At 45.8% G+C, this 21,641-nt stretch overlaps 2 protein-coding genes and 1 pseudogene across 5 annotated transcripts in view; 1 reads left to right on the top strand and 2 right to left on the bottom strand.

The window, feature by feature from the left end:
* LOC147050528 (tight junction-associated protein 1-like) overlaps positions 1-21,641 on the bottom strand; it is a 25,752-nt gene extending 4,111 nt beyond the window's left edge. For all 3 annotated transcript variants that reach the window (XR_015067449.1, XR_015067448.1, XM_085922541.1), the window contains exons 1-7: positions 21,368-21,641; positions 12,828-12,972; positions 8,653-8,681; positions 2,296-2,457; positions 1,790-1,856; positions 843-950; positions 288-371 (exon numbers count right to left, since the gene is read on the bottom strand). Coding sequence is in view for 1 of the 3 variants with exons in the window: in XM_085922541.1 (XP_085778667.1) it covers positions 288-371; positions 843-950; positions 1,790-1,856; positions 2,296-2,457; positions 8,653-8,681; positions 12,828-12,953 (576 nt within the window). In the remaining 2 variants the exon portion in view is untranslated. The remainder of the gene's footprint in view (positions 1-287; positions 372-842; positions 951-1,789; positions 1,857-2,295; positions 2,458-8,652; positions 8,682-12,827; positions 12,973-21,367) is intronic.
* Positions 8,692-12,815, bottom strand: LOC147050530 (uncharacterized). The gene has a single exon (XM_085922544.1). The coding sequence runs from the start codon at positions 12,705-12,707 to the stop codon at positions 12,099-12,101; it is 609 nt and encodes a 202-aa protein (XP_085778670.1). The 5' UTR covers positions 12,708-12,815; the 3' UTR covers positions 8,692-12,098.
* LOC147050529 (L-threonine 3-dehydrogenase, mitochondrial pseudogene) lies at positions 17,228-20,115 on the top strand (annotated as a pseudogene). Its single transcript, XR_015067452.1, has 2 exons — positions 17,228-17,784; positions 17,918-20,115. The product of XR_015067452.1 is annotated as an L-threonine 3-dehydrogenase, mitochondrial pseudogene (transcript).

Genomic DNA, 21,641 nt, shown 5'->3' with positions numbered 1-21,641 from the left:
AAATGGATGGATGGATGGATGGATGGATGGATGCGACAAAACTGCAGCAAATGAGGCTGCACTGCCCTTGCACAAGCAAGGAGAGCGCACGAAACAACCCAGCGAGCGACCTGCCCTCCAACAAAGGAAATAGGGAGAATTTCGAATGGTTCTATTGCAGCGGGAGCTCCTAATGTCACACACTTGGCCACACCCCCATTCCCTACCCAAAACGCGTGTGGGCGTCTTGTGAAACTCATAAGTCAAGGTACCACTGCGCACTCATCCAGACACGTCAAACTACTTACATCAGCAAACTTGTGGTTCCTGAAATGCGACTTGTTGCATTTGAGCAGCTGCACGGCAAGGTTGCAGTCCAGCCGGTAACGTTCCTGGCGCACGCGCGCACACACACACACACGCACGCGCGCGCGCGCACACACACACACACGCACTCGCACACACGCGCGCGCACACACACACACACACACACGCACACACACGCACTCGCACACACACGCACGCGCGCGCGCACACGCACGCACACACACACACACACACACACACATACACACACACACACACACACACACACACAAATATACCAGCGGCTTGAGGTGACCTTGCCATGCTAACGCTGAGCCAACGTGCAAATAATATCGAGTCGAAAGCCTCAAAAGTAGAGAAGGGCAAAGCTGGCTAGCTAGTGATGGCATCAAGCCATTCACCTATTTGGGAGGGGCATTGTTGAATTAGTATCGCTGGTTGCTGATTGGATTCAAGAATGGTTGAGAACAACTTCAGATTCCAGAGCTGGAAATGGACAAAGTCACTTTTGAACAAAACCACACAGGCGCACTCACGTTGAGCTCCTCTAGGCGGTCGATGGTGTTCTTGGCCTCTAGCAGCTTGTTGGTGAGCTCCACCATCTCGTCATCCATCGTCTTCTTGTCTCGCTCCAGCGTCCGCAGCTACGGGACGGGCAAGGGCAGCGCGTTAGGCAGCGGCCCATCAAGAGAGACATTTACAAATGAGGATGGGTGGATAAGGAGGAGAGCTACAAACATCAAGAGGGTCACAATGAGGAAGAGGAAAGGAAGGCTTAGATGAGAAAAATGAACCCAACTGCATGGACCCAGGTCTGACCGACGGCAGCCTGATGAAGATGACCACAATTCCATTCGGAGCAGCGTGAAAGGCAGGTGGTAAAAAGGATTTCTATGTCTATTTCTGACAAATTGAAACCTGATTGGTCGATTCAGTGCAATCATCTCAGAAAATGACAGCCCACACCCAATGTTGACATGCGACCAAACTGATGGTAACGCTGAGGAAGTCAAGCTTTTCTTTGGGCAGCGGCGCCTTCGTCATCTTTCACGTATGAGAGAAGTGTATCGAACGGCACGAACGGGCCTCCGCAAGTCACTCGGTTAACTGTAGTTGTGCACAATTTTCGACACGTGGAGGAAAGAGCGTTTCTCGGTCGGTTTTCTAAGATATTGTGTCGGCTCTTTGCCACCGACACAATTTCTGGGGCTGCTCTGGCAACAATTCATCTCCTCTTGTTCGCCATGCTCACTTGCCATCTTTTGAATTGGGAACCCAAAGTGTTGTCAACTCTGGTCACCGGCAGCTACGCGTAGTATGATGGCGGCTGTTGCTACGGAGAGGGCTAAAACATGGCTGGACCAAGTCAATCAATGCCATCTAGAGTAATGTCCACAAACAATTCTTCTCGAGTGAAGGCTGCCACCTCATAAGACAAACGAATGAGGGACAGTTTTGAGACGCCCCGGGCTGAAATGGTTACCAGAGCATGAAGCTTCTCTTCCAAGTCCTGATTGGCCCTCTGAGACGCCGTGTAGCTGTTCTGCAGTCTGCGGAGGGAAAAAAAAGACCATCGTGCTGTCAGACCAACCGCTAGGACTCACGCTTTCACTCCCCAAAAGAAAGCCAGGGTTGCCGTGACAACTGCATGCCGGCTGTGCTAACACACACAAGTACAAATCAGACTGCAGCGCAAACAGGCGTGCCGAACCATTGGAATACAAACAGCACTTTGTTCCCTCTCAAGACGATCTAGTTTGTGTTGAAAGGAAAAATAATATAGACACGTTCACAACTCAAGTTTGAAGTCTTCTTCACGTTTGACATTTTTGTCATCTTTGTTTTCAGAAGCGGATTGCTGCTCCAAGAATCGCGTTGAAGCGCAGAGGAGGCTTCACAGAAAAGTGCTCTAGATGAGGCATGTTCAGCTATGGCGAGCAGCAAACGGTTTTTGCTTGGCGGTCAATGCAAACAAACAAAAGGCCTCACCGGCGAAACTTGTCCCTCATCTTGTCAAGGTCGTCTCTGCTGCGGCTTAGTTCTGCCTCCATGTAATGACGGCTCCCGTCAAACTCTGCCTCCGCAGCCTCCAGCTTGTGGGCGGAGACAGACAGGCTTCGGCGGAGGTCCTCATTCTGCTGCTGAAGGATTCTGCCCCAGAACAAATCATCATTGCGGAGGCGGCAAGCAATTCTGTATAAATCGGCTGCAGGCTCCTTTTGGTCGTCTTGACTCTACTTGTCCACGTCTGACTTGCCGCATTTGAAAACAGCAGCTGTACTTTTGACTCCTCACTCAGCCAAAATAGGCACAGCTTACAGTACCCCGGTGTTCCCTGAAGGTTCGAAAAGAAACATCCAAGCAAATCCCTGCCTTTCAAGTAACTCAATATTTCGAAGTACAGTGGTACCCCTACTTAGGAACTCAATTAGTTCTGCGATTGGGTTTGCAATTTTTTTTTTTTTAGCTGGTCACGCCAAACAGCCAACCATTCTAGGGTGTTCTGCACGCTCTGAGGAAATGTTCGATGCTCTGGGCGCCCTCTCCACACCTACACGAACATTCATGTTAGCAGTGGGCCGAGGGTTTATCCTTTTACCACCCACAAGATCGCAATTGGTTGGACTGTTTTGGCATGTAATGTTAGGATTGGTCTCCTTACAGATTAACAGGGTCACGACGAGAACGTTCCTAACTTGACCTTGGGTTTTCAAGTAGAAACGTTTGTAAGCAGAAGGAACGTTTCCAACAGGAATCAATGTTAAAGCAAATATGTGCCGGACTATCCCAAAAGTCAAATTTTCCCCCCTAATACTCTGTGTAAAGCACACGAATAACCAAAACAACACTTTTATTTTTGCTTTTTCAAACCTTTATAACTAAAACTAAATGTCACTTTATTTTTGACCTCCTAAATTTGCTTAGTGATGGGGAAATATTTTCTTATTTTCTACACTTGCTCAAAAGTACCCCAGAGAATACATAAAAAAAAGTCAGGCTAATAAATTGTTCCTTTGGTTCGTTCAGAAGTCGAAAATTGGTTCGTAAGTACCGTAATTTTCGGACTATAAGTCGAGTTTATTTCTTAGTTTGGGTGGGGGGAATGGGAGGGCGACTTATACTGATTTTTTATAATTTTTTTTCACAAATTTTCAAAATTATAAAAAAAAAAAAAAAAAAAAAAGGGGAAACCGCGATAAACAAACCGCGATGTAGCAAGGGATTGCAGTCATTTGAATTTCAAGTGACGTCAGCAGCGCGGCGGTTGTTTACATAAAGGACAAAGATTCGATCATGGGATGACGAAGATTACGAAGGGCCCCACGTACTACCGGCATCATTAGCGGCTTTGTTTGTAAGTGACACAGAGGACGAAGAGTTTGAAGGATTTAATGATTTGGAGTTACAGAGAAGGTTTTAAAAACTATTATGGCTTTTACGCACGCCCGGTCCGACTCGACGGAGCTCTTTTTCACCTGTGTGGATGGAAGTCGGGGGCCGGCACTCGGCCAGGTGGCTGTCCGGGGACGGTGGATAGGGCTCGGACATGGCTTTTACGCACACCCGGTCCTATTCTATGGAGCTCTCTTCCACCTCCGTGGCTGAAAATGCCACCTCCGGGGATGAAAGTCCATGCCGCCACACGCCTGGAAGTCGACTTTGTAAATGCTACAATATAGTTATATACCAGATCTGCGGAATAACAACGAGGCTGACGTCAGGGCGCACACGCGGCGTTGTTGACAAAGGACGAGGAATTTGATCGATGGATCTAATGATTTGGAGTGGTACAGATGGTTTGATAATATTGTTGTAATATGATAGTTATTTGAAATATACTTTATCGTTATATGGGTGTGTGGAATAATTAGAAATGCAACTTACAACAGGTCCGAGGTCAGCATATGCGGCGCATACGCGGCATTGTTTACATAAAGCATGATCGATGGATTTAATGAATTGGAGTGACACAGATGGTTTGATAAACGTGTTATTTGTGTAATACTAACTTGAATAACTCTGAATGTTACATCAGGCCCGTTCTCAGGATGGGTTTGGAGTCAGTTAAGTTAAAGTTAACTAGCGCTAGGCTAGAATTCCAGCATGCACATAGCTCCTTGTGTAGACTAGAGCATCACAGTTCGAATAGTGCTACAGTACACATGAACACACTTTCTACTGAGGTGGCAGACAAATCCAATCGCTCCACCCCGACCGGTATAGCTGATGATATGGTGCCTGTTTCAGATAATATTACGTGTGTACCAAATATTTACTTTAAATTCCTACGGTCGTATCGTCCCACCGTGCTAGTAAAATCCTTTGATAAATACAAACCCAGATCAACCAATTACACTTAAACTTGGTTTTATGAATATTAAATCGCTTCATACGAAAGCAGTTCTCGTTAATGACCTCATCACGGAACATAATCTAAATATATTTGGTCTTTGAGAGACCTGGTTAAAACTTAATGAACTGCTACTGCTTAATGAGGCCTCGCCTCCAAATTTTGTGAGCTCGCATGTGGCACGTCCTCGAAAAAAGGGTGAGGGTCTTGCCCTCATTTCAAATTCCGATCTTAGATTTACGCCTCGTTCGATTAACGTATTTAAAACATTTGAAGTTCTCACTGTCCGATCCACCGCTTTACCGTCATTTTATCTTGCTGTTATTTACCGTCCACCTGGGGCTTACTCTGGCTTCCTGGATGAATTTTCAGAATTCGTGGCTGATCTAGTGACAAATGCGGATAATATAATAACCATGGGCGATTTTAACGTCCACATGAATTTACCGTCAGAGCCATTTACTTCGGCATTTCAGACTCTAATTGATACGTTTGTTTTTACGCAAGCCGTACCAGGTAGCAACGCATAAGAATGGTAATACCTTAGATCTGGTATTATCCCGAGGACTGGTAACCTCTAATATAACAGTACTGTCATACACTACTGTTTTGTCTGATCACTACTTAATAAAATTCAAAATTTTAGTTCTTAGTCAAAGACAAGAGAGCAATCAGAATTATAGCAGCTGTAAAATTAACTCCATGACTGCAACTGCGCTATCTGAGCTACTGCCACCTGCAACTGCCGTATTTCCCTCATATACCAGCTCTATTGCTAATCTTACAAATGAATTCAATGCTACATTGTTAAATGCCATCGACTCTGTGGCGCCGCTACGTCTGAAAACTCGCCGTAAATTGCCTACTCTGTGGTTCACAGATGAAACACGTTCGCTTAAGCAATTAAGTAGAAAGCATGAGCGCAAATGGCGTTTAACCAAACTTGAGGTTTTCCATCAGGCATGGCGCGACAGCCTCCTGAAATATAAAGATGCGCTTATCTTGGCAAAAACTCGTTATTTTTCGCAGGTCAATCTCAATAAGAACAATCCTAAATACCTATTTGATACAGTGGCAAAGCTAACCCTACGCCAGCCGACCCCCGATAGCTCCTTTCACTCGGCTGACGAGTTCATGAAATTCTTTGCTCGAAAGATTGAATCCATTAGGGATGAGATCAAGATGACCATTCAGATCGCTCAGTCGGGACCGGCGATTACCAGCGCTGACGATCATGCAATAACCCTCTCAAATTTTAAAAGCGTGTCCCTCGAAAGGCTTACACAATTAGTTAGTGGGGCTAAACAAACAACATGTTTACTCGACCCGTTTCCAGCCAAACTATTTAAAGAATTATTTCAAATCTTAGGACCGTCCGTTTTAAATATAATTAATCTGTCTGTCTCCTCTGGGATAGTGCCAACAGCCTTTAAAACCGCTATCATTAAACTGCTACTTAAGCGACCAAATCTTGACCCGGACTGTCTCAGTAACTATAGGCCAGTTTCAAATCTCCCATTCATAGCAAAACTTCTTGAAAAGGTAGTACCGCAGCAGCTTATTGATTACATGGTCGCTAATAATCGATATGAATCTTTTCAGTCTGGTTTTAGAGCTAATCATTCCACTGAGACAGCACTTGCTAAAGTGACTAATGATCTCCTCATAGCTATGGATTCAAACACTTCATCTGTATTGTTACTACTCAATCTTAGTGCTGCCTTCGACACTGTAGACTTCAATATTTTATTAGAGCGTCTTAAAGGTTGTGTTGGTATTTCGGGGTCAGCACTAGGATGGTTTTATTCGTATCTATCAGACAGGACGCACCGAGTGGTCCATGGCAATGCGTCCTCTGAGCTCTATAAAGTTACGTGTGGTGTCCCACAGGGATCGGTACTAGGACCAATTTTATTTAATATTTATATGATTCCGCTTGGGGACATAATAGGTAAATATAATATTAGTTTTCAATGTTACGCGGATGACACCTAATTATATATGCCGTTATCAATGACAGATCCGCGGCACTGTTGTAATCTTGAGGCATGCCTTGTGGAGATCAACAATGGATGTCTCTCAACTTCCTTCGTATGAACCCAGATAAAACTGAGATGTTGATAATTGGTCCAGCTCGTTATCAACATTAATTTAAGGAAACCACTATAACTATAGATAATCGTGAGTGATCCTGTAACTAATCTCGGGGTAAAAGCACATTAAGAATATAACCAGAATACCATTTTTTCACCTTCGTAATATTGCTAAGATTCGCCCAATCCTCTCGACCGGTGATGCGGAAATTATTATACATGCATTTATCACGTTGCGCCTGGACTACTGTAATGCATTATTCTCTGGTCTTCCCAAATCCAGCATCAAAAGTCTACAGTTAGTACAAAATGCTGCTGCAAGGCTGCTCTCACGGACAAGAAAATTTGACCACATTACCCCAATATTAGCCAATTTACACCGGTCCATTTAAGATGTGACTTCAAGGTTCTTCTATTAACCTATAAATCATTGCATGGCTTAGCGCCTTCATATCTCGTCGACTTAGTCGTTCCTTATGTTCCGTCTCGTAACCTTCGTTCGCAAAATGCTAGTCTTTTAGTGACACAGAGGGCCAAGAAAATGTCTGCAGGGTCTAGAGCATTTTCTATTCGGGCTCCAGAGCTCGGGAATGCCCTACCAATGGATATTAGAACTGCTACCTCAGTAGAAACATTTAAGACACGTTTAAAGACATATTTCTATGATATGGCCTTTAATTAACCTGTAGTGGCCGATTCGGCTGGAGTTTGTTTTTGCTCCCTCTCCCCGACCCCACTCCCCCCACCCCTCCCCGGCAGGGGAGGTGGTTAGGTGACACCCAAGCTGACGGCGGCTACCGTGGACCAATTCAGCATGAGGGAACTGCAGCGGATTACCCTCCTAGAGGATACTGCCAGGACAATCGAAGGCACCTCCGACAGCTCTTCGCTTTGGCCTGGACATCCACTTTTTGATTTCCATATGTATTTTATGTGCTCTCTTTGCATCCATTGCAGCCTGGTGATCCTGAAAGGGGGATCCTTCCATCTGTGGTCCCTTCTCAAGGTTTCTCATTTTTCCCCTGGTAGGGGTTTTTGAGTTTTTCCTTGCCCTTTTGGGAGCCCAAGATCAGGGGATGCTTTGAGAATAATTGTCAATTGATTGTCTATCTGAAGCCCTTTGAGACTGCTTGTGATTTAGGGCTACACAAATAAACTTGACTTGACTCAGCTCCTTTTTTGTGTATATGTCACGTTACCATACCGTATCATTTAGCCTGTGCTGGTTCATGTCTGTTTTTGGTGTTGGATTTTGACAAATAAATTTGCCCCAAAAGTGCGACTTATATATGTTTTTTTTTTCACGTTATTGTGCATTTTATGGCTAACGCGACCCATATTCCGGAGCGACTTTTAGTCCGAAAAATACGGTAGATACACAAAAATCGCAAGGCTCCGGTTTGTATCTCAAAAGGTTCGTAAGTAGAAGGACCACTGTAGAAGAAGAAATGGAAGAGCAAAATGTGCAAGGCATAGATTTTGGAAGGACCTTCATCATTGGTTCGAGGAGAAAGGGGCTCATTGGGAACCTGAATTGAAAGGCAGGACACTTGATTGGTGTGTTTGGGATCTTTACTCATTATTAATATTGACTCTAATTATAAATGACCACAGGCAAGCGGGGGTGGCACGGGGGCGAGGGGCTTCTATGCACGGGTGCGTGTCATTCTTGGGGATTTGGAGTGGAGAGCAGGATTGCCTCCTTGCACATAATGTGCTCCTGATCTCATGGGGCCGGTGCATTCAAAGCTGCGGTGGCTTTCAAATGTCAAGGTGTTGCCATTAGGCTTCCTTTTAGATCCTCTGTGGAAGGCCCAGTCACAAGAGGCAATTTAGGATGAAACTTATCTGCACGATGAAGGCGAAGTGACATCAACGAGCAGAATCACAAGGCCATCTCACCTAATCCGGTCCGAGTCCGACAAAAAATCCTGAAAGACCACACAGACAAAAAAGAGAGCAGAATCAATCAGATGAACAGCATGATGAAAAATGCAACAGGAGATGAGGGGAGTAAGCAAGACAAATGAGACACCGCTAACATTTCGCTCTATTAACATGCACCATTAACATCAAAATGAGGAGCCAGCCCCAAGGACAACACGAAAAGCCCAAAGTTGGAAAAAGGACCTCACCAGTGACGTCTCACTGTCACTATCTAGGAGGAATGAAAACTGCAGGAGAATGTTAACATGTACCGTATTTTCCGGACTATAAATCGTTTTTTTTTTTCCAGTTTGGCCGGGGGTGCGGCTTATAATCAGGAACGACTTATATGTGAAATTATTAACACATTATTACTTGATCATTACTTACTTATATTATAGTTGACCACTTCACGCTATTTTCACTTTAAACGGCATGAGAGCGCACTAGGCCTGTGGAATAATTGGAGCTGCCACTGACAATGAGTCTGAACTCAGTGCCGCATGTACTTCCAGAGTCACCGAAGGCGTTGTTTACAATTGACACAGATGAAGATTTCAGTGGATTTAATGATTTGGAGTGACGCGGATGATTCAATAAAATTATTATTTCTGTTCTAGTAATTTGATATATAGTTATAGAGGTCTGGTGAATAATTGCAACCGCAACTGACGATGAGTCTGACATCAACGCCGCATGTACTTCCGGAGTCAGCAGCGGCGTTTTTTTTTTTTTAAAGTGACACAGAGAACGAAGATTTCGATGGATTTTAATGATTTGGAGTGACACGGATGGCTCGATAAAATTTTTATTTATGTTATCATTATTTGATATATAGTTTATATATAGTTATATAGGCCTGTGGAATAACTGGAACCGCAACTGGTGATGAGTCCGACGGTTAGCGCCGCATGCACTTCCGGGAGCCAGCAGCGGCGATTTTTATTTTTGTGAAACAGAGGACAAAGATTTCGATGGATTTAATTAGTGATTTGGAGTGACACGGGTAGTTCGATAAAACTGTTATTTATGTAATAGTTATTTGATATATAGTTTATAGTTATATAGACCTGTGGAATAATTGGAACTGCAACTGATGATGAGTCTGACCTCAGCGCTGCAGGTACTTCTGGAGTCAGCAGCGGCATTGTTTATAAGTGACACAAAGGACGAAAATTTTGATGGATTTGATCATCATCATCATCATAGCTTGTCACGCCAGACAGCCAACCATTCTAGGGTGTTCTGCAAGTCTGCGTTGTTCAGGCTGCATGATAAGGATATGCTCGATGGTCTGGGTGCCTTCTTCACACTCACACGACAGATATTCATGTTATCAGTGTGCCGAGGGTTTATCCTTTTACCACCCACAAGATCGCAAGTGGTTGGACTGTTTTTGGCGTGTAATGTTAGGATTGGTCTCCTTACGGATTAACAGGGTCATGACGAGAACATTCCAAACTTGACCTTGATGGATTTGATGATTTGGAGTGACATGGATGGTTCGATAAACTAATTTATAGTATAGTTATTTGAATAACTCTTAATATGTTACGTCAGGCATGTTCTCAGTTCTTCGTTTGTTTATGTAACGTTAGCATACCATACAGTCCCTCCAAAAATGTGACTTGTACTCCAGTGCAACTTATATACCGTATTTTCACATGTATTAGGTGCGGATAAAAGTCTTAGATTTTCTTCAAAATGTGCGGCGCACCCTATCATGCAGTGGTCCCTATGTGTTCTTGTAAGGCGGACGTATTAAAGAGTGCCATGAGAACGTTAGAGGGATAATTGTGGGCGTGGATTTGCAGCATGAATGAATTTAAATTTGGTTTGCACCAGTTTTGTTTCTTATATTTTTGAGGGAGCTTGAAGCAATGTATAAGGTACCATCTTTAAAAGGGGAGATGTTAGAGGGAGTGGAAAACCCCCCGCCCCCACAATGGTATACCCAACCGGCACTGTTGTGTTGTGTCAAGTCATGACGCACGGGCGTCGGTTCAATACAGTCACACACTTGAGCACTCGCTGTCGTCCTCAGTCTCATTATTATCTATACATATACACACAAACATATGTAAGGAGACCAGGTGTTTTTTTTCCACGCATCTCCATAGCTGTTGATCTGTGACTCTATGCGTGTCCATCTCACAGCCGATCTGAAAAAAACAAGTGAAGCAAATGAACGCTGAGCTTGCTAACATGTCTGCTGGCACTGTTGTTGGAGCTTTCGTAAAAGCCGGCATCATATCCGAGGAGCCACGGAAAGTGACTTTGACAATGAAGAAAGTGAACCTGGCATGTCAGTTGGAGATTTAGAACTGCTGTTCAATTCGGAAACAGAGGATGAGGACTTCGATGGATTTAATTGATGACCATTACCGGTAATAAAAATGTGAATACGAAACTCAGTTTTGCTCCAGCTTCATTTTTAAATATGCACACTTGTATGCTTGTGTGTGTGTGTGTTGTTGTTGCCATGAGAACGTTTGAGGGGGAAGTGTGGGCGTGGATTTGCAGTGCGCCCCCGTGTGTGTGCTGTCATCACAGCTCATGTGAAAAAAACAATTGAACCAATTAACGCCGAGCTTGCTGTCATTCTGGGAGGCACGACAAAGGAACTCCAACTGCTGGACATTGGTGTGAACCGGCCGTTCAAAGTAAACGTGTAAAACAAGTAAAGCTAACATGTCTGCTGGCACCGTGTGTGTGTTGTTGTAAGATGGACGTAGTTGAGCGCCATGAGGATGTTAAAGGGCTAAGTGTTGGCGTGGATTGTATGTATAAAACTCATGCCCTATGAGCAGTTGCGCCCTATGTGTGTGTTAAACACAGTCATGGCAGACAGCTGACACTGCACCTTTTATTACAGTGCGCCTTATGAACGTGAAAATATGTTATGTTTTTCTCTTCTTTATTTTGCATTTTATGGCTGGTGTGACTTGTACTTCGGAGCGCCTTTTAGTCCGGAAATACGGTATTTAGTTCTTCAAGTTCACACGCTTCTTTTGATACTCATTTGCTTGGAAAACGAATGAATGACTGAAAAAAGTTGATTTTTGTTTTGCAAAGGTAATTTTAGAGCAGTAATGATAAATTCCCTTCTGCGTTTTCAAATAATCTTTGGAGCTCAGTTGTCTGTCTAAACCATCCCCCCCCCACCCCACCCCAGGCATGGAGCTGGGGCTTGTTGGTGAGCGCCTGGCAGGGGCCCAGCCAGGCCCAGCCTGAAAGGACACCAGCTGTGGGCTCGGATTCTGTGAGCTGGGCAGCAGCCAAAGGCTGTTCTGATCCCCACAGAAAGGTTGGAAAATGCCAGCTGACAGTTCTTGCTGCTTGGGTTGCTCTGTCGCTGGGACGGCTTGAATTTGGGGACGAGAACAAGGCATGACACGTCTCTGTACTTAAAGCTGGTAATCCTAACCCCAACCTACCTTCACGTGTGACACAACATCCTGTTTTGCTCGAGGACTTCCACCTGTCTCTCCTTGATTTACCTTGGACTTTACATGCCCCGCTCTCCCGGCGCGCTTCAGCGCCGCCGACCACGTGTCCCAACGTTGCCTGCGCTCGGCGCACGCGCTGTCGGGCAAGCACTTCCCACCGGGGCAGGGGCCAGTCCTTTGACGAGAAGCCTTCCTGCACAGCTGTGTGAGGTGGGCGGGGCTTATGATGCGACAGGTGATTTCATCCAGAAAGGTGGAAAAGCGGACCTTCTCTTCCAGGAGCCGCATCCTCCACGCCAAGCGCGGCGAGAGTGAGCCAGAGGACTGCTCCCTGTCCAGAGAGGGTGTGGGCAGATAGCGGGCGCCCCACTTTGCGCCAGCGTCCAACAGCTCCGCCGACGTGGACTTCCTGATGTGGCAGGCGCGTGCCACGGCTGGGGATTCCCCTTTCTTCAATATGCCCTTGGGGGCGACAGCAGCTCTTCTTTGGTCCTGCCGCTCCACGGCTGCACCCCGGCGGCGGTCTTGGCGCCAGCAGGAGCGGAAAGACTCTCTCGGCGGGTTGTCGATGCCAAATTCCATGGACAGTCCGGACACGGAGTCGCTTTCGGACCGAGCGCAGGCAACGCAACGCTGCCTTTTATAGCCCGCGGCAAGTGGCTGAAGGAGAGGCGAAGGTGTGTTGAGGGTTTGTTGCTTTACCTGGCTGCCATCCGGCGCTTGTGTCTGAGGGGCCGGCGTGGGCATGGGCACGGCGGCATGCCGCAATTCACGATGCTGCGGCGGAGCTTTGCGGTACGGCTTCCTGGACGGCACCGCACTGGTCATCGTGGGCCTGGGTCCTTTCCTGCAGGCGATATCAGAGAAGACGCATCAAAAGAAAGGATGGCGAGTGTCCGCAAAGTACCAGTGTGGCTGGCTGCCGCTCGCCCGCCTCAAATGCAAGCAACCGAGGTCACTCGCTCTTTTGCGCTCCGGGTCGAATCTTGTCACAGCTTATCAGCGTCTGATGTGCCTGTGCCTGCCTGCGTGCGCGCCTCAGGCTGCACATTGATCTCAGCAAGTTTCCAGAACAGGAAGTGGAGCTGCATTGATCGGAAAGATGAGCTTCGGCAAAGCTGACTCCCATTCTCAGTTCCATTTGAGCTACCAAACCACCTTGCGCTTTGACATGCAAAATAACAAAGTTCAATCTCACGCTAGGCACATACACTGCCACTTTTTGTGTCCCTTGCTTAGAACGGGGGAGAAAAGGTGCAGGCCACCTGGCCAGAGTGTGCTAAATTGATCATGTGGTCTACGAGTGAACGAGAGGACAACTGCGAGCATTAGTAGCACTAGCAGAGTAAAGAAGTGTGCACAGGTCGTGATTTGAACACCGGCTATTTTATTGCGGCTTTAGGTTCTGTTATCTTTCTTGCACCACCCGTTTTCTTTTCATGTGCAGGCCACCTGGCCAGAGTGTGCTAAATTGATCATGTGGTCTACGAGTGAACGAGAGGACAACTGCGAGCATTAGTAGCACTAGGAGAGTAAAGAAGTGTGCACAGGTCGTGATTTGAACACCGGCTATTTTATTGCGGCTTTAGGTTCTGTTATCTTTCTTGCACCACCCGTTTTCTTTTCATGTGCGACCTTGAGTACCCAGAGAGGCGCCTCAAAAGCATCATTGTAACCTGCCTGCTGCCAGCCCTACAAATGACAAGACAAGTTAACAGCGGAGCACACATCTCTGAGTGCTGAGCAGCAAACAACACCACTGACACTTAACACCACTGAGACAAAGGAGACTATCACCGTGGGATAGTGGGAAACGAAATTTCGATCTCTTTGTGGGTCTTGGCATGTGAAGAAATTGACAATAAAGCAGACTTTGACTTTGAGACCATCCTGGACTTCAGTAGGTCCAGAACAGAACTGCCATCAATGGCGACTCAGAATTAGCGTAATTTTCGGACTATAAGTCGCTCCGGAGTGTAGGTCGCACCAGCCATAAATTGCACAATAAAGTGAAAAAAAACCATATATAAATCGCACGGGAGTATAAGTCGCACCGGAGTATAAGTCGCACTTTTGGGGCAAATTTATTTGTCAAAATCCAACACCAAAAACAGACATGAACCAGCAACAACAGGCAAAACGATACGGTATGCTAACATGACATATACACAAACGAGGAGCTGAGATCGGGCCTGACGTAACATTCAGAGTTATTCAAGTAAGTATTACATAAATAACACGTTTATCAAACCATCTGTGTCACTCCAATTCATTAAATCCATCGATCGTGCTTTATGTAAACAATGCCGTGTATGCGCCGCATATACTGACGTCGGACCCGTTGTAAGTTGCATTTCTAATTATTCCACAGACCCATATAACGATATATAAAGTATATTCCAAATAACTATCATATTACAACAATATTATCAAACCATCTGTGTCACTCCAAATCATTAAATCCATCGATCAAATTCCTCGTTCTTTATGTCAACAACGCGGCGCGTGCGCTGCAGAGATCTAGTATATAACTATATTGTAGCGTTAACAAAGTACCAGGAAAGACGTGGCTTTATATAACAGCAATATTATCAAACCATCTGTGTCACTCCAAATCATTAAATCTATCGATCAAATTCCTCGTTCTTTATGTCAACAACGCGGCGTGTGCGCTGTAGAGATCTAGTATATAACTATATTGTAGCGTTAAAGTACCAGGAAAGACGTGGGTTTGGTAAACGGCTCTTTAATTAACAAAACGAGCTCAACGAGCCAACAACTACTGAACTTCCAGCCACGGAGGTGGAAGAGAGCTCCATAAATAGGACCGGGCGTGCGTAAAAGCCATGTCCGAGCCCCATCCACCGTCCCCGGACAGCCACCCGGCCGAGCGCCGGCCCCTGACTTCCATACACGGGGGTGAAAGAGAGCTCCCGTCGAGAAGGATCGGGCGTGCGAAAAAGCCATAATAGTTTTTCAAACCTTTTGTGTCACTCCAAATCATTAAATCCTTCAAACTCTTCGTCCTCCGTGTCTCTTACAAACAAAGCCGCTAATGATGCCGGTAGTACGTGGGGCCCTTCGTCATCTTCGTCATCCCGTGATCCAATCCTTTGCCCTTTATATACACAACCGCTGCGCGGGACGGGTGACGTCACTTGCAGTTCAAATGACAGTAATCCCTTGCTACATCGCGGTTTGTTTTTCGCGGATTTTTGAATTTTGAAAATTTGTGAAAATAAATCACATATAAATCGCTCCAGAGTATAAATCGCCCCCCCCCACCCAAACTATGACAAAAACCGCGATTTATAGTCCGAAAATTACGGTAAATCCCTCACCTTCCCGGGCAACGCCATCTCTGCCGATCTGTCCTGGTCGGCCAATAACAAGGCTGTCCTCAAGAAGACGCAGCAGCGTCTGCACTCCTGGAGAGTGCTCAGGAAAAACAACCGCAAACTGCTGCTAACCCATCCTCTATAAAGAGCATCAAGTACCACTGCACTGAGGCAGAGCGCAAGAAGCTCCAGAGAGTGGTCAAGAATATGATGGAATAATCCCTCCCCTCGCTCAGCAGAGCAAAGTCCACCATCAGACAGCACTCATCCTGCCCACAGTCGCTTTTGCTTGCTGCTTTCTAGCAGACGCTACAGGTGCATCAAATCCAGGACAAACAGATTCAGGGACAATTTCTTCCTGTAATGTATGGAAATTTCTATGGCACCTGAAGTACACACACAGTTAACTCTCGCGAGTTTAATGTTCAGTGTTTTTGGGACGACGAGAAGGATGATAGTTAATGGCCATCGGTGCTTGTGAAGTTGCGTGCTGGATGTATTAAAACTGTGTTCTTGGGAACCTACAGATTTATTTGTTTGATGTCAGCAAAAAAATCACATGGTGTCAGAAGTGACTCGACTGGAAGAACGCGATTAGGATGTCGAAGTTTAGTCCACCAGAGGAGTTCAAGTTCACGAGCCCAGGAGAGTGGCCGGAGTGGAAACAGAGATTTTCGCACTTTCGGACAGCGACGAAGCTGAACAAGGAGGACGCCGAGGTCCAGGTCAGTTCGCTCATTTACACCATGAGACAAGAGGCGGAGAAAATATTCAGCTCCTTTCGGTTTGAGGAAGAAGGACATAAGAAAGACTATGACGTCGTGCTCATTAAGTTTGATGATTACTTCATTCCAAAACGGAACTTAATACACGAACGAGCCTGCTTTTATTAGCTAAGTCAGGTGGCCGGGGAAAAGGCAGAAGCATGCATCAGAGTTTTATTCAATTTGGTGGAGAATTGTGAGTTTGGCAACAAGAGAGATGAACACATAAAATAAACTAGTTATTGGCATTCGAGATAAGGAATTATCTCAGAAGTTTCAGCTCACTGCAGATCTGACACTAACACGTCATCTAGCAGGTGCGTCAAGCTGAGGAGGTGGCAATACAAATTGGCCTCCAATCCCAGCTACCAGACATACAAGTGGCTCATGTTGACTGTAGTCGGAGGGGGACGCGGCAAAAGGCACAGAAAAGACCACAAGGTGGCGCCACAGGCCAGAAAAGGGACAAGAGCTGTGGCATGTGTGGACACTCAGCATCAGGAAAAAGGAAAATGTCCTGCTTACAAAAGTACATGTAGAAAGTGTAACAAAAGAGGACATTGGGCACGAGTGTGTCATACTAAAGAAGTGAATGAAGTCACTGAGAACACAAGACAGTTCCAGTTTTTGGGTGAGGTCAGCAAGGAGGCCAACTCAGACAATTGTACTGTTACAATTGAAATAGAGAAGATGCGACTTTCATTTAATATTGATGCAGGGGCTGATGTGACTGTTATAAATGAAAACATGCCTGAAATTAAATAAAGCAAAGAGACCATTTGTCGGTCCAGGCGGATGGCTCAGATGTAGGGGGTGGTTCACAGCCAAAACAGTATACAAGGGTAAAGGGTAAAACATTTTTCCACTAGTACCGCTAGTGAAAAAGGAGCTGCACCGACTTGAAACAGAAGGCATCATAGAAAACATAACAGAGCCTACAGAGTGGTGTGTTGCCATGGTTCCTGTCCTAAAGCTAAACAAAAAGGAGGTTCGATGATGTGCAGATTTGAGAAGATTGAATCGAGCCGTAAAACATGAAAGTACGTGCTGCCAACAGTCAAGGAAAGGCTCTCAGGTTCGAAGGTGTTCTCGTCATTGGATGCTGCAAGTGGGTTTTATTAGGCTTCCCATGATGTACATCGACAACTGCTTGCACGCCACCCTGGAGGTGCTGGAGGCGCCGGCCGACATGCTCAGCATGCGCACGTACAACATCAACACCATGAGCTTCTCGCCTGAAGAGCTGGTGCGGAAGCTGCGCAAACATGTGCTCAAGCTGGAAGTCTCGTACAAAGTGGACCCTGTCCAGCAGGCCATCACCGACTCCTGGCTGATGGACTTTGACGACTCCAACGCCAAACACGACTGGGCCTGGAAGCACAACTACAACCTGCCTGAGCTGTTGCAGACCAGGCTCAACTTCCTCAGCGGCAACACGCACATACCCCATGCCAACTAGCCGCGCGGCGCCTGAGCTAACGCAGCTTTTTTTAACATAGTGTATAAGTAGGTCACGTTTTTTATCTCGATAACATACTATAATTGTGTCTACCGGAGGTGAGTGAACGCTGGCGCGACTTGCTGCCGCTGCTCTCCGGTCATTTTTTATGCAATTTTATGTCTGTACGGCAACCTTGAGAGCCTTGAAAGGCGCCTTATAAATAAAATGTATTATTATTATTATTATCAGATCCTGTTGCATGAGGAAAGCCGCAAACTGACCACCTTCATTACGCCATTTGGGAGGTACGCCTTTCGAAGACTCCCATTTGGGATAACAAGTGCTCTTGAAATTTTCCAACGGAAAATGGCAAAGACCCTGCAGGGGGGTTAGATGGAACTGATGTCGACATGGATGACATCCTCGTTCATGGTGAAACTGAGGAGGTCCATGACAGATGCCTGGAGCAGGTGCTGAAGAGGATTGAGGAATCAGGTCTTAAAATAAAAGAAGCCAAGTGCAAGTTTAAACAGCGGCAGATCAACGAGAAGGGTGTCAGACCTGATCGGAAAAGAATAGCTGGCATTACTGACTTACCACAACCTCAAAATGTGTCAAAGCTCAAGAGGTTCTTGGGAATGGTGAACTATGTGGCCAAGTTCATCCCAGACTTATCCACCAGAGGTCAACCACTGTATGGGCTGCTAAAAGAGACAGTTAAATGGCAGTGGGAGCCACGCAACAGTCAGCCTTCCAAAATTTGAAGATGGCTTTAACGTCAGCACCTGCACTCACCTTGGATGATGCAACCAGACCAACAGTGGTGTCAGCCGATGCCAGCAGTTACGGGCTGGGGGCAGTTCTGCTTCAACAACAAGGTGAGGATTGGAAACCTGTTGCATATTGTTCCAGGACACTGAGGGATGCTGAAATGCGATACGCACAAATAGAGAAAGAATGCCTTGCCAGTGTGTGGGCATGAGAACATTTTGATAAATACTTGTTTGGATTGGACCATTTCAAGCTTATCACGGATCACAAGCCCTTAGTACCACTCATGAACAGCAAAGACTTGGATAACGTTCCCATAAGATGTCAGAGGCTTCTCATGAGATTGATGCAATTTAATGCAGAAGCTGTATATGCTCTGGGAAAAACACTAGCTGTGGCAGATGCACTTTCCAGAGGCCCTATTCAAGGTGAGGGTGATGATACGTACAATGATGATGTTGCTGCACACATCGACTCCATCTTGAGGCATCTCCCAGCTACCCCACTAAGAATGAAAGAGATAAAGGAACACACTGCTGAGGACTCCCATCTTCAGCTGGTGAAAGACTTTATAAAAAGGGCGTGGCCTGAGTATGAGAAGCACTGAAAGAATTTTACCAAGTGAGAGAACTGTCACTGGTAGAAGGACTGATCACCAGAGGAAATCGTATTGTTATTACCAAATCAATGAGGAATGAGATCTTAGACAAGATTCACGATGGGCACCAAGGGTTGGTAAAATGAGAGTTAATCAGTCAGTATGGTGGCAGAGAATCTCACAGGACATCAAGACAAAAGTAATTCAATGTAACTTTTGCAGAAAAAACAGAGCCAGACAGAGAAAAGAGCCTTTAATGCCAAGTGAGTTACCATCCAGGCCATGGCAAAAGGTAGGCATCTGTGTGAGCATAGGTAGCAGTCATATTTGGTAGTGACTGACTACTATTCAAGGTACATTGAGATTTCACATGTGCCATTGATCACAAGCAAGCCAAAGTAAACTGAAAGCCATATTTGCACGTTATGGTATTCCAGAAGTGTTAATCAGCGATAAGGGACGTCAATTAGTGTCAGAGGAGTTCAGGCAGTTCAGTCAAGAATATGACCATCCATTTGACATCTAGTCCACATTATGCTCAAAGTAATGGACAGGCAGAGAGGGCTGTGCAGATAGAAAATCGAACTTTCTGCCCACAATGCAAAACGATATGTTTGGCGTAAAAGCAACACAGCTCATCACCCTGAACACACCATCCCCACTGTCAAACATGGTGGTGGCAGCATCATGGTTTGGGCCTGCTTTTTTTCAGCAGGGACAGGGAAGATGGCTAAAATTGATGGGAAGATGGATGGAGCTAAATACAAGACCATTCTGGAAGAAAACCTGTTGGAGTCTGCAAAAGACCTGAGACTAGGACGGAGATTTATCTTCCAACAGGACAATGATCCAAAACATAAAGCCAAATCTACAATGGAATGGTTCACAAATAGACGTATCCAGGTGTTAGAATGGCCAAGTCAAAGTCCAGACCTGAATCCAATTGAGAATCTGTGGAAAGAGTTGAAACTGCTGTTCACAAACGCTCTCCATCCAACCTCACTGAGCTCGAACTGTTTTGCAAGGAAGAATGGGCAATAATTCCAGTCTCTCGATGTGCAAAACTGATAGACATAACCCAAGCGACTTGCAGCTGTAATTGCAGCAAAAGGTGGCGCTACAAAGTATTAGCGCAAGGGGGCGAATAATATTGCACGCCCCACTTTTCTATTTGTTAAAAAAGTTTAAATTATCCAATAAATTTTGTTCCACTTCACGATTGTGTCCCACTTGTTGTTGATTCTTGACAAAAAAAATTAACTTTTATATCTTTATGTTTGAAACCTGGAGTGTCGTGAAATGTTGAAAAGTTCAAGGGGGCCGAATACTTTCGCAAGGCACTGTACATTATCTTCGAGTAACGACAGGCTTCAACAACAACTCACAGCTGAAGGGACTGGTGACTGTGGGACAAATGTGAGTATGAATCCCAGCCAGGTAGAGACACCCGCCACTGGATCATCTGTTTCACTCAATCGAGAGACAGTCACCATCAGTCGTTCAGGAAGAGTGAGTAAACCAGCTAACAGACTGGATTTATGAGAACATTGTTGATGTTGAAAAAAAAATAAAATAAAAAAAAAAAAATCAGAAATGGTGATTGTGATGAGTGATTGAAAATATGTTTTGAAATGTTTTTTCCAGAATATGAAAAAAAAATAGTTACATTTATCTGCTCTGGATGTAAACTCGACATAAGTAAGTACATGGAGTAAGTTGAAGGATTTTTGTTATACAGTCTGTACTGAAAGCATGTTATGACTTTAAAAAGGGGAGATGTAATGTATGGAAATATCTAGGGTACCTGAAGTACATACACAGTTAACTCTTGCGAGTATAAGAAATGTTAAGTGTTTTGGGGACGACGAGAAGGGGTGATAGTTAATGGCTGTCGGTGTATGTGAAGTTGCGTGCTGGATGTATTAAAACCGTGTTCTTGGGAACCTACAGATTTATTTGTTTGATGTCAGCAAAACATCACACTTCCCAAAAGCCATCACCACCCTAAAACACACAAAAGCCTCTTCACTTTTGGAGCCGTTCATCAATAGGACGGCCATTCTGCATAACGCGTGCGCTGTCATGGCAACACATGAGTACCAACAAGATTGTCTCGGCCTCCAAGGTTTGAGCGCCACCTTCAGTCCTTTTCCCTCACCACGCACGCGCACGCGCCCATGCAATGAACCGAGCCTAAACTGACTGGGCCGCGTAAATCCGAGGCGGTCTGACCTGAGCGCAGTGCCAAGCCAAGCCTTAACCAAAGGGTGCCCGCATCTAGCGAAGCCACCGCGATCAGGCAAGCCGCGCCCACAAGCGATCCAACGTACCTCGGCGTCAGAGTTGTCGGCAGGCCGGCCGGTCAGCCGAGCAGAGAGGAAAGTTTAGCCGGAGCTGTGCTCTTCGGCACGGCACGCCCCGGAGCGACCCGAAGGGAGGGGCGAGTGTCGATACTCGGCCGCAGAAGTGGTGGTGAACCAGGGCGGCGGGAGGACGAAGAGCCGCTCGCTTCGAGCGACCGTCAGAAATCACTCAGAGAAAGTTAGCAAGATCTTAGCCTGAGCTGTCGCCATCGTTACCGGCGGGGCATGATGGGTAATCCTC

This window comes from Syngnathus leptorhynchus, chromosome 10 (genome assembly GCF_054491065.1).
Source record: "Syngnathus leptorhynchus isolate UIUO chromosome 10, UIUO_Slep, whole genome shotgun sequence".
NCBI classification, from domain to species: Eukaryota; Metazoa; Chordata; class Actinopteri; order Syngnathiformes; family Syngnathidae; genus Syngnathus; species Syngnathus leptorhynchus.
Note: the sequence above shows the minus strand (reverse complement) of the source record. Positions and strands in the feature narration are given on the sequence as shown.